We start from the raw sequence: 15,109 nt of genomic DNA on the forward strand, positions 1-15,109 counted from the left end.
GAGCAGGCGGGCAGGAAGACGCCTGCGCGGCACGCGAAGGGCACGTACTGCGCCTGCCCAGGGGGCAGGCGGGGGGAGGGGCGAGGCCGCGGCTGCGCAGGGCGCCTGCGCGGACACAAGAGTGGGTGCCCACCACGCATGCGCTAGGGGCCCCGGGGACGGGGGCAGGCGGCAGCAGGGCACCGCGCAGGTGCGGAGTGTGGGAGCGCGCACGCGCCTTGCGCTTTGTGTAGGGAAGCGGCGCTGCGGGGGGTGGATGGGTGGGACAGCAAGTGTTTACCTCGGCTCTGCGCACGCGTCAGAGCGGACAGCGCGCAGCGCTTGCGCAGCGTCGAGGCGGCACCGGGGCGCCCGGGGGCTGCAGCGAGCTGTGACCTACTTCTGGCGGCGCCTGCCCGGAAGCTAAGTAGGGACTGCTGGGGCTGTGACAGGGGTGGGAGACTGATCCGCTAAGTCCCTGCTGCAGGGTGGGATGCAAAGGGAAAAGCCTCAATAGCTGCGCCCTCCTTCCTAGCACAGCCCGGCTGGTGGCACACTTGTAGGTGTTTCTGTGCCGGGAATGGGCTGTGAGGGTTCTGAAGGATGGCCCTCGAAGCTGAACCAGAGAAGAAGAGCCTGAGGTCAGACCCTTCTCTCCAAAGAGAAGCTCCAGCCACATGACAGTGTGTGGAGCTAGGAACAACAGGAGCCCAGAACACAAGTTGGAGACCACAGATCTGAGAAGACCTTCCATGTGAGGCTATATGCAGTTGGGTGAGGTAGTCGTTTCAGCCCACGTAGCGTTGGGGAAGCTGTGGCAGGTACCAGCCCGTGAGAAACCAGTGAGCAAAAAGCTGCTTGAAAGCCTAGTTTGTGAAGCATGACTGGAGAAAGCCTGCAGGCATCGTGTCATGGCAGTCACATTTCAGCCCAATCTGACTGAGCTGAATGAATGCTGATTAAAAACGTCCTTTGCAGATTCAGACACTGTTCAGCCCTACCCAGCTCCAGGCTTATTTCCATTACAATGTTTTGCCATGAGTAGAAACCCTACATGGCTGCATTTCTGCATCCATCTATACCCATTTGCCAGAAGCTGCAACAAGGACCCTGGCCAAGGAGCATCTCTTATTACCACCACATCCAGTCTTGTTGCAGTTTGAGCTGGGTGCCCCCCTGCAATGTTTACTTCCTGTGTCCAGAAGTCCAGCCCAGCGGGGTGGACACAGGAAATTATGTAGTATTTCCTACCACAATCCTTTGCACCACTATAAGATCCAGTGCAGAGTCTAGCACGCCCTCTTCTCTTTTCCTCCTCCTCCGTCAGCCGGTAACTGGGGGAGATGTCTCCTGGCTTTGGGCCTGGCTAGGCCCAAGGCCATGGGGAAATGGGCAGTCTCAGATCTGGCCAGCTGAGACTAGCCTAGCAGTGGGAGGGGGAAGAAGGAGCCCTGGGGGTCTTGGGTGTACCCTCAGGTGGGGATGGGATCTCTCTGGGTCTGTTTTGGGATCTTTCTTTGTCGCTGCGCTTTTGGTTCTCTGTAAATGTCCACTGATTTCTATTTAAACTTTCCATCACTTTTGCAATCCGTTTGTCTGAGTGTTTATTGTTGCCAGGGGTGGGGAGGGGGCTGCTGCAACCCAGCACATTCTTGGTAGCAGAGGATGGTTCCAGTGGGCAGGGGGTCTGCTCCCAACCCCTTTACAAGTCTAAAGCTTTCAAAGAGCAAGAATAGCAATTGTACTGCCACCTTAAGTAATAGCTAGCTAAACTGTATTCATGGGTAACTTTGCAGAAGCATTAGAGAGGAGAAATGCACAGAATTTGGGTGGAAAATACACAGTACTCATACTGCTGTATGCAGAGCTGGGCAGTTGGCTGCTAGGTCACAAAGAACCCTACAGTCTGCATCACCCTTGCAGCTTTGATCATGCCAAACTAATCCTGGCCTAACAGTTGGCCTACCATTGGGATCTCATCCTTTCACAAGATGTTTGTGTTTCCAGGCAGTACTCAGGATGCTGCAGTGAATCCCTGCCTCAGGCTGTATCAGGTGCCTCACCCTCAGCTGTTTTCCTACACAACTCCTGTTCCTTTTTTTCCTCTGAAAGAAGGGGAAAAGATGGCTTACAGCACAAGGTTCCCTTTTCCCAAATACCCATTAGCTATAACCTTACTTTTCAGCATAGGCCAGACAACATTGCTGTTACCCACCCTCAAATGCCACCTCTTAACTAAAGACCCCTGGTCCTAAGTCCTGACTTACAGAGCAACTTCTCATAACAATCTGACGACACACCAGGAGGGACTGTTTCAGTTCCCCCTGCCCTCAGCCCCTTCCCTTCAGGCCTGCCCAAGGACAGAGCTAAACAGATTATTTTTTTGTTGAATCGGTGTGAAAAGGCTAAAAGAGCATTTGAAGGCTTGGTGAACCCCACAGCACCCTTCTTCTTGTTGTTGCACTGGTCTCTTCTATTCACTCTGGGAAAAAGGACCTAAGGGACCCTATTGGTGGCTCACAGCATCCCTATGCCACAAGAGGACACATCAAGCTCACAGATGGCATCTCCCTGAACAGCCACCAGCTAAGCAAAGCCCACAGGGGATAGGGTATACTGGGAAGGCTGGGTTGAGAGGGCTTGGGCCCATTCATACTGCCACACCTGGGCAATTGCCAACAGGTCAGAAAGGTCCCTGGGGGGCTGGAGGCTGTGGAAAAATCAGCCTCACAGCTTTCCCAGTCCCACTATGGTAATTCCTGCTATAGCCAGAGCCCATCTTTTTAAGATGCTTGGGTCTCCAGGCAGCTGTTCAGATTGAGCTTTCAGTTCCTGGACCACAGTTTGCATCATGCTGGAGAGTGTCACATTCCCACATCAGGGCAATTATCCTGTTCTGCTGGTTTCATGCTTACCTACATATTTTTCCACCTTTATTTTACTTCAAAATGTTTTCCCCCAATTCTCAAGGCTGCACCTTTCCAAGAGCTAGCAGTTGGCTATCACTTCACATCCCTAAGCAAAATCCCTTTCCAGCCCATACCTACCTCTTCAAGTTGTTACCTGACCCTCTTCCTGTTAGCTCAGCCTTACATGGCACATCCTAACAAGGGCCACCTGCTCCCAAGCTCAGCATCTCACCACAAGCAGAAAACACACTTGACAACCTCATTCCTGAGACCTGACACACCTGGTGTTAGCCTAAAGCCTACAGCTTCTCAACAGGGTAAAGACCACATTTAGGGGGCCATTAGTGGCCTCGCCAGGCTGTTCAGCACCCTGGCCAGACCAGCACACACCCTGTCCCCCACACAGCTTTCCAGAGAGTCCTGCAGCTGCAGCACTCCCAAGAGGCTGACAACCTTATAGTTTCATAGTTTCATTCAGGGTTGGAAGGGACCACAAGGATCATCCAGTTCCAACCCCCCTGCCATGGGCAGGGACACCCCACACTAGATCAGGCTGGCCAGAGCCTCATCCAGCCTGCTCTTAAACACCCCCAGGGACGGGGCCTCGACCACCTCCCTGGACAACACATTCCAGGGTTTCACCACTCTCATGGTGAAGAACCTCTTCCTCACATCCAGCCTGAATCTCCCCACCTCCAGCTTCATTCCATTAACCTTCTGCAGAGACCTTCAGTCCCTCTTTCCCCTTCCCACTTCAACCCCTCGAGACTACGGAGAGATGCAAAGACTTAACGGCGGTGTGCATAGCGACTGTGGTTAGAGTTTATTGGTTTTTTTGGTTTATTTGTTTTTAACCCATAATACTGTTATAATACAAAATATACAGACTGGAGATGCCAAGCGGGTCGTGGGTTGCCATGCCCTGGGGTGGGAGTGGGAGAGGGTCACGCCATGCGACCTGCAGTGCGAGGGAGGAGGCGGCATCTGCTCCGCGTGGCAGGGGACAGTGGGTACCCCAGAAAACCTGGGAAGAGGGAGGATATGGAGAAGGAGACAGGAGGGGTAAGGATTAGGATACCTGCCCTCCCACCCTTAGGAGACTGCAGGTGGGAGCTCAGCCCCATGGCAAACCCAGGAACAGGACTGTGAGATGAACAATGTGTTGAATGAACCTAAAAAACACATCATGTCTGCAAGGGCTTGGCCAGGGACAGTTCTGCTGGAGAACAGCCTTGTAGCTTTGGCTCAGAGCCCAGGGGGGCCATTCTAACAGCTCCCACACCAGGGACTCAGCCTGGGTCTAGGGCCCAGACCAGCATGGGTACTAGTCTTCCTCACACCTTCCCCATCGACCCCAGACATTGCAGCCCAGCCTGGTCCAAATTGCCCTTGGCTACTAAGGATGTGGAGGCTGGAGCAGCAGAGCCGGAGTCTGCTGGGACTGGGTATGTGCCCAGTACCTGTGGGATTGCACAGAGGGGCCTCTGGCACTGGCATGGGGTCATTAGCCCATGAGCATCAGTGTCCCAGCTACAACTCAGAGGGGTATGCAGACAGGACAGGCCTGCCTGCAACACCCAGCTCAGAGGATCTGGTGGTGACAAAGACATGGGGAGCCCCATTGCTGGGGTCCCAAGTTGGGTCTCACATGACATGCCAGGAGAAGGGGCTGCGCCTACCCCACCCCAAGGTGACCCTCCAGCCCATCAGCAGCACAGCAATGACTCCTGGCCAGCCCCAGCCCCAACTTTCTCTCTGAGGAGCTGCCAGTGCAGCCATATGCCAGCACAGGACTATGCCTGTGGGGATGCCCCTCTGCCCCACTGCTCATTCCCCACCTTCCCTAGATGGGGTGAGGCATGGGAGCAGGGGACAGTTAGCAGGAAACAGTGCTGGGAGTTTGGCTGTAAGGCCCAAGGGCAGAGCTCAGCACATTTCCCTCCTTCATATGTCCCCATACCCTGGCTGCCATGTCTTCAGGGAGGAGTGGGAGCCTCATTGGAGCCTCAGAATGGGTTCCCGAGGTCCCTTGTATGCTGGTAACCCGAACTCAAGAGACAAGGGCTGAAGCTGCAGCGCTTCCAGCCCTGCATCATCTATCCTTGGAGACCAGTACCACAAGAAGGCACCTCATGGTCCCTTTAGTCTCCCTTCTCCCCATGTCAGGATGAGCTTCCTAGGTCTGACTGGGCACCCCCGGGTCAGGAACTGCTCCCTACAGCTCATGCAGTGATGAACTCCAAGTGCCCATGCAGCTGTCTTCTCCAGGCAAGGCCCCTCTGCCCACCTACCAAGCCCAGGGGCTGAGCAAGGAGGGTAGCCAGTGGATCATAGCTGACATGCTAGACACTCCTGGCAGCAGGGCATGGCCAGGGCAGGGGAGGAAGCCGAGGCACTGGTGCCCATTGCAAGACTCTATTGGTTTCTAGATAGCATCGCTGGAGGGTTTGGGCTGGAGCTGGTGCTAGGGACACCTGGGACTGAGGAGGGGGAGCCGTGGCTGCACGGGGTGCTGTGCACGGGGGAAGCCTCTAGCACAGCCCAAGGCTGTGGCTTCCCTGCTGGGAGTGGGTGCAGGGAGGGTCCATCCAGGCCAAATTCTTGCCCCACACCAGCCGTGCCCACGCTCTGACGTCCGGGAACACCTGCTTGGGATCCCCCAAGGAAAATGGAGCCAGCTCAGGTGGAATGGAAGATCTCATCCCTGACTGTGTCTCTGGGAAGGGAGGCCCCTTTCCTACAGTGGTGTCTACAGCCAGCAGAGAGGAGGCTCAAAGGAAGAGTCAAGAGAGAAGCAGGTTCTGGTCCCAGTGGCAGGAGAGCTCGGCTGGAGGCAGGACCGCGAGCTAAATCACATTGTCAAAGAGCTGCATGGACCGCATGATGTTCTCATCCTGTGGAGAGAAGGTGGTAAGCGAGTGGGCTGGGCATGGAATAGCAGCCTGAGCAGCTCCATCAAAACCTGGCTTTGCCCTCATGGCAGTTCTGACCCAGCAAAAGCCCAGCCTTTCTCCTAGTTGCCCTGTGCTGACACCCTGGTTGCCAGGAGAGCAATGGGAGGGGTAGAGTCCCTGGGGGACAGGGAGGTGGCCTAGCCTCAGAGCAGAACTGCTGGTGGCTTTACCTTCTGGCAGGACTCCAGGAACTCCTCAATTGTCACCACACCGTCCTTATTGCGGTCCATTTTCTGCAGGGAAGCACAGCATGAGGAGGAGGGCAGGGACAGCCACAGGGAGAGATCAGGACTCACTGCCTGGGGACCACAGGAGCTGGCCACAGTGCACTCCAGCCACAGCCACCCCCAAGCACCCAGCAGCACCAGGATGGCCTTTTTCTCCCCCTGGCTTCAGCACAGCCCTGCTTCATCCTCATTGTGGAGGGTTTTCTCTTGTACTGTGCCAGATTTTAGACACTCACTGGCTCTGTGCTGGACCTCTGCTTCCCCAGGACATGTTCAGCTCACCTGGAAGAAGTTCTCCACGTGCTCCCGGGGTGCTTCCTCCCGCATGGCCGGATAGGTGTATTTTCCCATCATATCATAGATGGACTTCATGATGTCTAGCATTTCCTGGATGGAAGTGGAGCAGGGTTGCAGGGTCAGCATGGGGCTCTGCCTCCACCTGGTCCTCAACCCACACCTTTTTCATGATGCTCCTAACGGATCTGTGTGATACTCAGGTATGCTCCTGCCAGCTCCTTGCACAGTGCTGGGCCACAAGTGTGCCTGCATGTGTGATGAAGCCCTACAGCAGCACACCCCTTATCTACCTTTCACCTCAAAGACACACCAATGCCAGTGGACCATGAAGGGCCTGTTTGCAAAGCTGGGCTTAGTAAACAATGACCTCCTTAGCCCTCCTCCAGAGTTCAGCCAAAGCCCCTGAGTTCTGCCCTTATCCTTGCTGAATGCACACCTGCAGTAGCCCCAGGGAGCAGTTTGGACCTCCCCATCCCACCTCTTTGGTGATGCAGCCATCTTTGTTCAGGTCGTAGAGGTTGAAGGCCCAGTTCAAGCGATCATCAATGGTGCCACGCAGGATGATGGATAGCCCAGACACAAAGTCCTGCAAGGGTGAAATAAGGCAGGCAGATGGAAGTTATGGGCACAAACTGATTGCTTGTCTTCAAATATGTCCTGCACTAGTCCTTTAGGTGACAACACCCAAGAAGACGATGTGCATCAGGACCTGGGGCTCGGCCAAAGCAAGTCTCAGCCATGGCTGTGCCTGTCAGTCTGGGTAGCTACAAGATACTAGCCATAAAATATAGAAAGCCATATTTTTGTTGCTTTTCACAGGTTTTCCACTGCCTTTGGGACTTCAATAAATTCCACCAGCCCCTGGAAAGATCATCACCCATTTGCAACAGCAGCACTGCTCAGCCCAGCCCACGAGTACCTGAGGGGTCACACCCTGTCAGCCACAGCTCACCTCGAAGCTGACGGAGCCATCGTGGTCGGTGTCAAAGGCATTGAAGAGGAAGGTGGCATATGTGCTGGAGTCTGGGGGAAAGTGAACAGTGTGAGGGGGTGCTGTGTGACCCCCTGGCCCACAGAGGCACCCACACAGGGCATGGGGAAGGATACTCACCTCCCTGCGGGAAGAACTGTGAATAGATCTGCTTGAAGTTTTCTTCATTGACAATGCCGCTCGGGCACTCCTGCCAGGGCAAGCCATGGTGTCAGCTCCACATTGCAAAGAGGGACTAAGTATACCCCTAAATCTCCCCTACCTCACCCTCCAGCCCTGTGCTGCCTGGTAGGGTGGCTAGTAAAGCTTCTTGGAGCATCTCCCTGATTTTGTGGGCTGCACCCCTCACTGGAAGGGCTCTGCATCCCAGGCACCCACAGAGGGGGCTCTCTTCACTCAAGGGATGGAACACATGATCAGGCCTCCCCACTGAACTCCCTGGAGGTGGGATCAGGCCATAGCTTGATATAAACTTCAGCCTTAGGGTCCTGAAAACCTTTGCAAACCCTGGGCACCACCAGGTGCAAAGCACCCACTGAGGTGCACATGGCAGCAGAATGGGAGCTAACAAAGCTGGTCAAGGGGTACTCACATTCTTGAAGCCTCGGTACAGGACCTGTAGCTCTTTGCGAGTGAACTTGGTTTGTTCCTGGAGCTGCTCCAGCCCCTCAGGGCGGTGGCAGACGGTGGAGAGCTCAAACTCATCCTCAACGCTGTCTGCAAGGAATCCAGGGGAAGAGAGGGGCAGCTGAGGCCAGCACTGTCTTGCCATGCCCTGCCCTGCCAGGGGGCAGGAGAGGCACCTTGTGCAGCACACCTGCCTAGGGCAACACATCTTTGGGTTGCCCTGTTCAGTTGGAGCTGGGTCTTTGCCCCTTATGTGCCCTAGGGACAGAGCAGCAGCTAACACTGGGCAGCAGCCCCCCGGCCTCTAGTACAACCCGGGCTGTGCAGAAAGGGGATGTGAAACCCTCCCAGTGCTGAGATCCTGCTCCTCACCTCCCCTTCTCCCACCAGCACAGGCACCTGCCCCATGGAGCTGAGACACTGGATGTCCTACAGGTCTGTGCTTCATTGGTGCTCACATCCATCAGAAGAGCTGCTCCTCAGAACCCCCAGTCCCATTGAGACCCTATCCTGCCTACTGTGCCCCTCCTTTAGTGATGGCGTCTCACCATCATCTGGCAAGATGCATGAGCCCTGCCCACAGCAGCCAACATTACTACATCCCACTGCAGCCCCACAGCAGGTACCTCCCCTCCATGAGGAAGATCATCCCCTGCCCTCCATACTCACCTCTTCTCTCAGGGGTGATCAGCTTGCACTGCAGGGCAGGGTGAGACCCCGGCTAGGGGATGGGATTCACCAAGGGGCCAATCACACCCGGTGCAGGGCAGGTGGGGGGCTCTGGGCTCACTCCCTGCTCAGCCCCCTCTGCCCCCTCCCATCATGTCTCCATCTCCAAACAAACACTGAACTTTGAGAAAGAAACCCCCAGCCCTTAAACCAGCACCAGGAGGGTCCTGCTGCCCTGACCCAGCTCCAAAGTGGGTCTTCCTGCTGTGCATCCTGCAGGAGCCGCTCCAGGCGGCTGGAGAGGGGCAAAACCAACCCGGAAGCAGGCGAGTACAGAAGTGAGTGCAGAGCCCCTTGGATCAGACCCCTCTGAAGGGGTAGGACTGATCCTGACAGCCCCAAACCCAGGGCAGGCATCCCCTTCCCACAGGCAGGGTCAGGGAGGGGGTCAGGCAGCAGCACCGCCGGGGACACACACACACAAAGGCAAGAAGAAGCACTTGCTTTCGCTGAGCGAGGGGATGGATTTGGGCCGACAGCAGGGCAGCAGTTTGAGGAATCGCTGCTTCAGCGCTTTTTTAGTTTGGCCTGGTGGGTTGCCTGGAAGAAAGAAGGAGTCACCAAGCTGAAGAAGAGTTAACAGAGCAGCGGCCCCTGGACCCGGCGGGCAGGAGAGTTGGGCACCCGGCACGGGGAGAGCAGGGGCAGAGGCAGCACATGCAGCATGAGGCCAAAGGAGCAGGAAGGCGAAGCCCAGCCCAGGCTCTACTCAGCGTTTTGGCTTCATCCCAGGACAAACCCGGCACTGGAGTTTCTCTCCTTGCAAAGGATGGGGGTGGCAAAGGGGAAAACCCTGCTGAGCTACCCACACCCAGAGCCTCTGCACCCCCCATTAGAGCATTCCAGGTGCGGTGGAGACACCTAGCAGCCCAGAGACTCAGGCTGGGTACTGTCCTTTAGCCTGGAGGTTAAATACCTGCTCCCTGGGGACACTCCCTTCCAGGCTGTGCAAGAAGGCAGGAGCAAGGTGGAGCCCCACAAACAGCCTGCAGCTGAGCCGAGGTGTTGCACCTTCCCCAGAGCTTGGGGCCGGGTTTGATCCTGCTGGTACCTGATGGCTGACGGCAAAGCATGCGCAGAACCCAGCCATGCAGCCCAGACTGCAGCATGCATCCCTGCCCCAGCACGGCACTGGGATCCGAGCCCGGGGACCTGCTTTGAGACAGCCAGAAGGGGAAGAGGGCTCAGGGTTTTGTCTCAGCCAGGCTATGGAGCAGGGTGAGGGGCCACATCCATCTGGCCTACAGCCATTGCTTTCAAGTGGCCCTGCATTAACAGCAGGTCCTCTCAGGGCAGAGACCCCGCTGCCACCCTCTCTTCTCCCATCCAGAGCACAGTTGCTTTGCTTAGCCCCATCTCTCCCAGCTGGTGCTGCCCCAGGGCTGCAGACCCGCTCCCTCCCTTCCCGCAGAGCCTCAAGCCAGCAAACTCAGCATAGGACTGACACTGCAGGCAGGGAGGGGAGGAAGAGGAGAGGATGAAGGCTGTGCTGGGCCTCCCAAAGGGAGGCAGACTGAAGCAAGAGGCACCAATGAGGAGAAAGGTGCAAAGTCCCTTTGGGGCTCCTCTGACACCACGTTTGCTCCAAAGCACCCTGGACGTCTGCAAGCAGCAGTTCATGATACCTGTGAGTCCCAAGCCCTGGTTTGGGGGTTGTTTCTCTAGTGGGCTTCTTGGGGCAGAGCCCCAGGTATTGGGGAAATGGTGCAGCAGGTACCCAGCTCCAGGATAGGGACATGTTAGGCAGGTCTGCCCCATGTGGTCACAGGCAGGACCTGGAACCCTTTGAGTTCAGACCAAGGCAGCAGGGTAGAGGCAATGGAGAACAGCTCCAGAAGGTCATTGTCCCAGCAGGACATCACACAAAGCTGCTGAGAGGACAAACCTGTACCCAGGGAAGTGGCAACCACAGCAGGGTGCCAGTGACAGGAAAACACACAGGGATGCACGAATGCACACCTTGGCATTTGCCATGGGGTAACAGGAGCAAGAGTGAGAGCCAGGATCTTGGCACTGGCAGCACTGGTCCCAGATGTGCAGGCAGGTGAGGAAAGAGGACTTTTTCTTCCTAGAACTGGGTATCAGTCGTGCATAAAACATGATTTTGTCCCAGCTACATTTCCAGGGCTTTAATTTGCAGCGGGAAAGGGAAATTGCACCTTTCAGCCTGCAAGGATGCTCTTTGGCCAGGTCCCTCTGTCAGAGCTGAGCTGTGGGAACAGACCTGGGAGGCAGAAGGAGCCCCTTCAGCCAGGGGGAAGGGACAGGGCAGGCAGAACATCACCCAACACCAGGGTGAGGGACCAGGGGAGGGAGCATGGCAGGAAGGAAACCACACAGAGAGAGATGCAACAGAGAGTAAACTGGTTGGACTCACAGGGGCAGCAGGTATAGGCACGTGCAGTAGGTCAGGTCAGGTGCAAGTTACACTTTAGTTTGTTATAAAGAAGGAAAAAGAAAAAGGAAAAAAAAAGAACATGGGTGTTTTCTTAAGGAGGAAACTGAAGAGGGCCCAATTCCAGGGGCCCCAGAGCAGGGGAGGGAGGACATTCAGCACATGCAGCTCAACAATAGGAGAGGAGTGTCCAGGGCTGGGGTTTTGCTGTCCTGGCTTTGGTGCGCCCAAGGGCTCTTCTGGGAAGGATGCACCATCCCTATTCTCTCCCCAGCATCTAAACTGTGAGTAAGTCTGGGGACTCCTTGGGCTCCCCCTTGCTAGGGAACAGCTCAATGCAAAGATGGGGAGTGGAGCCTGGCCACATGCTGCCCTGATGGGCAGATGAGACATCTGTAGCACCGAGCCCTGTCCCTGCCAGCCACAGCTCCTTTTCCAGATGTGTCGTTCTGCCCCCCATCCCTTTGCAAAGGGCCATCAAGTGGCTGGCACAAAACAAGCCCACAGAAAGAGCTGGCAGGGTTTTATCTGCAGGAGGTCTGCTGGGTTAAGTGGCTTGTCACTTCCCATGCATCACTCTACAGCCCAGCAACTTTGAAACAGACACACACACCAACTGAGCCTTCATCCTTGGGCAGCACCAAAAGAGGAAAGGATTTCCATCCCCAGTGCCACAGGCTGTTGAAGTGAACCCTGGAGGTTGCTGGACAGTGGCTCTGGGTCCCCGAGTCCAGCAGTGACCATCACCAGGATGGTTGTGGATCATTTTGTAGTGAGCTGCCAGCAGCTGTTAGGTCCTTGGGGGCTAGACAGTTGCACAGTGTCCTTGGGGGCTGCACAGTCCTGGGCTGACACTCCCCTTCCCAGGGATAATCCATGCCTAGAGAAAGCAGGAGCTGGTGTCAGCCCAGTGCATAATGATGTCCCTGCTCTTGCCACAGAGCCACAGCTACCAGCACCCTCCCACTGACAGCTGGCTGGGGAGACCCCTCCACACCACTTTTCTGCTAGAAAAGACCCTACAACAGCAAACCAGAAGGCTGTGCCAAAACTCCTCCCTCACTCTCAGTAACCCATCAATGCAGGCATCATTGTGATGGGTGGAAGATGTGCACCCCCCAGCAGCAGAAGACCCACACACATTCCCAGATCAGCACCTGGCTGCAAGACTGGGGCAGCCATGTGCATAGTCCTGCTGCAGAACACAGGCACAGAGGCACATCCTGCCCTGTCCCCATTACCACATCTGTGGCAGAGACATCTCTGGCAGCAGGGCCTGGTGCATCCAAGGTAGCAGAGGAGCTACACAAAAAATGTCCCAGCCAAGCAGCAGCTACTCTTGGCTGTTCACAATGTGTTTGATGAGAGCTGGTGCTCTGCTTACTCATGATTCAAATGTCATCCACACCCTTCCCAGTGAGGCACAGGTACAAAGCCTGGGCATGCCCCAGCCACAGCCCAGCCAGACTCCAGGCAGCACAGGGAAATCCTTCATCACAAGCAGGCTGCAAGCACCTCTTCTTCCCTCCATCTGCTCAGCCACTAATTGCTCCTTTGATCACTTCTATCCACACATCCTCCCATCGCAGTTTACATTCCAAGACCTGTCTAAGAGAATGCAAGAGGGCAGAATGTAAGAGGGCAGCATGGGGGGTTGGCCAGCGAGGGTGGGGCTCCTGGCAGCCCACCCAAAGCCCTGGACTTGTGGGCAGCAGGGCAGAGACCCCAGCCCAGCAGCAGGGGTTATTAAAAAGTCTCTTAGAACCAGTTTTCTATGCATCACTCACCTAAAAGCTGCTTCTGATCTGGCCACCCGCTGCTCCAGCATCACAGCAAGCCCCAGGGCAGGCACCCATGGAGAGTGAGACATTTTCCTGTGTCCCAGGCAAGGGATGCAGTAGCCAAGTACAGATGGTGCATGGGACCTCCTGCTGCCTGCGCTCTGGAGTCTACAACCCCACTGAGCCCTGCCTGGGGCAGCTCTATTCCCATCAATGCCTAGTCCTGGGGTCTAATCCTGCCCCTTGCAAGGTAGAGGTGAAGAAGACCCCGCTGAACACTCACAGCACCTTGCAGCCTTACACAACCCTGTGCTGGAAAGTCCCAGGCCAGCTCCAAGCCAGACTTTCCCTTTGGATTCCGAGGACACTGCCAGCAGAGCAGAGCTGTAGTGAAGGACTGACCCAACAGACTCCTTGGCTCCTTAGTTTTACAACCTCTCCTCCAGCCTGTGACTTTCTCACCTCCCCACAGCTAAGTGACCTTCCTGCCCCTCTGTCCACTGGCTCACAGCAAATCTCTGGGGCAGGATGCATCAGAGTGGGGTCCCTGTTCCGTGTCCAGACAAGTCTCCTTGCTCCCCTCTGCAGGCACATCCACAACAGAAAGAGTGAGCCAGGCCAGGGGGAATTGGAAGGGAAGCAACATGAAAAGTGATTAACATGAGGCCGGAGGGAGATTCAACAAGCTAATTAGATCTGGCTGGGCTGAGCAGGACATGACACCACACAGTGGCAGTCAGCAGGGCATGAGCCCATGGGCACTGCAGTCCTTGGGGAGCTTTTTGCTGGGAAAGCTGCCCTGCCCTGGCTCCATCTGTGGGGGTCACAGCCAAGGGGACCCAGGGCCAAGTGCCCTTCTCCCCCAGCATCTCCAGGCAGGGTAAGACAATGTATCCCATCCTATGTTCATGGTGATGACCAGGGCTGATGTTCCTGCATGTGGAGAATGTGAGAGGTGTTCCACAAAGGGGAGCATATGGTCCTCAGGAGACCACCTTCTCCAAGACCCCAGCGCTGGCCGGATGCAGCCCAACCACAGCATGCCTCAGAGTGTAAAGCTATGCTGGGATACAAACCTGGAGCCTGGCCATGGCAGCTACACAACTCTGCTCCTTCCCTTGCTGCTCTTCTAAGCCCTCACCATGAGCAAGCAGCTCTCCCAATTTCAGCCACCAAATCCTGCTCAGCCCTACTGCCAACAAAAACCTGCCAGTGCTTGGGAAAGGGAAGGCAAGGGTTAAACCCACTGTGCATGGGGAAATCCCTGGTGCAGACCAGGGATCCCCCAACTTTAACCTGGAGCATCCACACCTGTCCCAAGCTGGATTTCAGTGCTCTGAGATCTACCCCACCTGTAGCCAGCTAGCCTTGACCTCTCAGGTCTGTCAAGCCTACCAGGCTGGATGGTGTCCTGAACTCAGGGATCCCTGGCACCTCACCCCAAAGGGCTGATCCCTCCCAGACAAGACACCACACTTCTGCAAATGGGTTCCTGAAAAGCAGGAGGGAAACAGGGCTTGGCACAGGGCTTTGCTTTCACCAGCACCGTGGGGATGCTCATTTTCTCCCCTTTTTGGAGGGACTACCATGAGCCAGACACTAGGAGGTGGACACGCTACTTCCTGCCACCACGCACTACTGCCTGGCATCCTTTGGGGTGCCAGTAGCACCCAGGCAGGCTGCTGCTTCCTCTGATTTCTCCACAGGCTCTGCATGGGTTTGGCACCCTCCCCAGCCTCACTGCTCCCTCAATTCTAGGGCAACAGCACAGCTCCCCGCCGTGCAAGGCAGAGAGAAGCATATGCTTCCCAAGATACCCCAGATTCCTCCTGTCCCACGCACAGCTCCTGCAGTGGCCGAGGCAGGGACAGCCCTGCCAGCCGCGGGCAGGCAATCAGTTATCCTGCCGACAGCAAGCTGCAGCTTCATCTAATATTCATCTAGGGCCGGGCTGCGCCGGCGGCTCTCCCGCCTTTGACCTCCCGCCCTCCCCTCTTCCCAGCCGGGACCGATTGCTCCGCGCTGAATTATTGATGCTGCGCTTCAGGAGCCAAAATCGATAGCGCTGCCTACCCCCTCCCAAGCGCTTGGCCAAAACGGGCTCTTGGCAGGGGGCTGGGAGCCCCACCCGGCCAGCGCAGCAGTGCTCGGGCTGCTCTGCTGGGAGATGTTCGGGTTGGGGACAGGCAGAGTGGCAGAGGGCAGCAGTGGGGTGACACA

General features: G+C 56.2%; 1 protein-coding gene across 3 annotated transcripts in view; it reads right to left on the minus strand.

The window, feature by feature from the left end:
- Positions 1-3,688: 3,688 nt before the first annotated feature.
- KCNIP2 (potassium voltage-gated channel interacting protein 2) overlaps positions 3,689-15,109 on the minus strand; it is a 43,750-nt gene continuing 32,329 nt past the window's right edge. For 2 of the 3 annotated variants that reach the window (XM_068139508.1, XM_068139507.1), the window contains exons 2-8: positions 7,950-8,074; positions 7,478-7,547; positions 7,319-7,389; positions 6,845-6,952; positions 6,352-6,456; positions 6,013-6,075; positions 3,689-5,782 (exon numbers count right to left, since the gene is read on the minus strand). In XM_068139508.1, coding sequence (XP_067995609.1) covers positions 5,735-5,782; positions 6,013-6,075; positions 6,352-6,456; positions 6,845-6,952; positions 7,319-7,389; positions 7,478-7,547; positions 7,950-8,074 — 590 coding nt within the window. In that variant the 3' untranslated portion in view covers positions 3,689-5,734. Of the gene's footprint in view, positions 5,783-6,012; positions 6,076-6,351; positions 6,457-6,844; positions 6,953-7,318; positions 7,390-7,477; positions 7,548-7,949; positions 8,075-9,157; positions 9,254-15,109 lie in introns of all 3 variants that reach the window. The other variant, XM_068139506.1, reaches the window with a different exon arrangement.

The sequence above is a fragment of the Melanerpes formicivorus genome, unplaced genomic scaffold, assembly GCF_026170545.1.
Source record: "Melanerpes formicivorus ecotype bairdi unplaced genomic scaffold, bMelFor1.0.p_v2 SCAF_6, whole genome shotgun sequence".
Classification (NCBI taxonomy): Eukaryota; Metazoa; Chordata; class Aves; order Piciformes; family Picidae; genus Melanerpes; species Melanerpes formicivorus.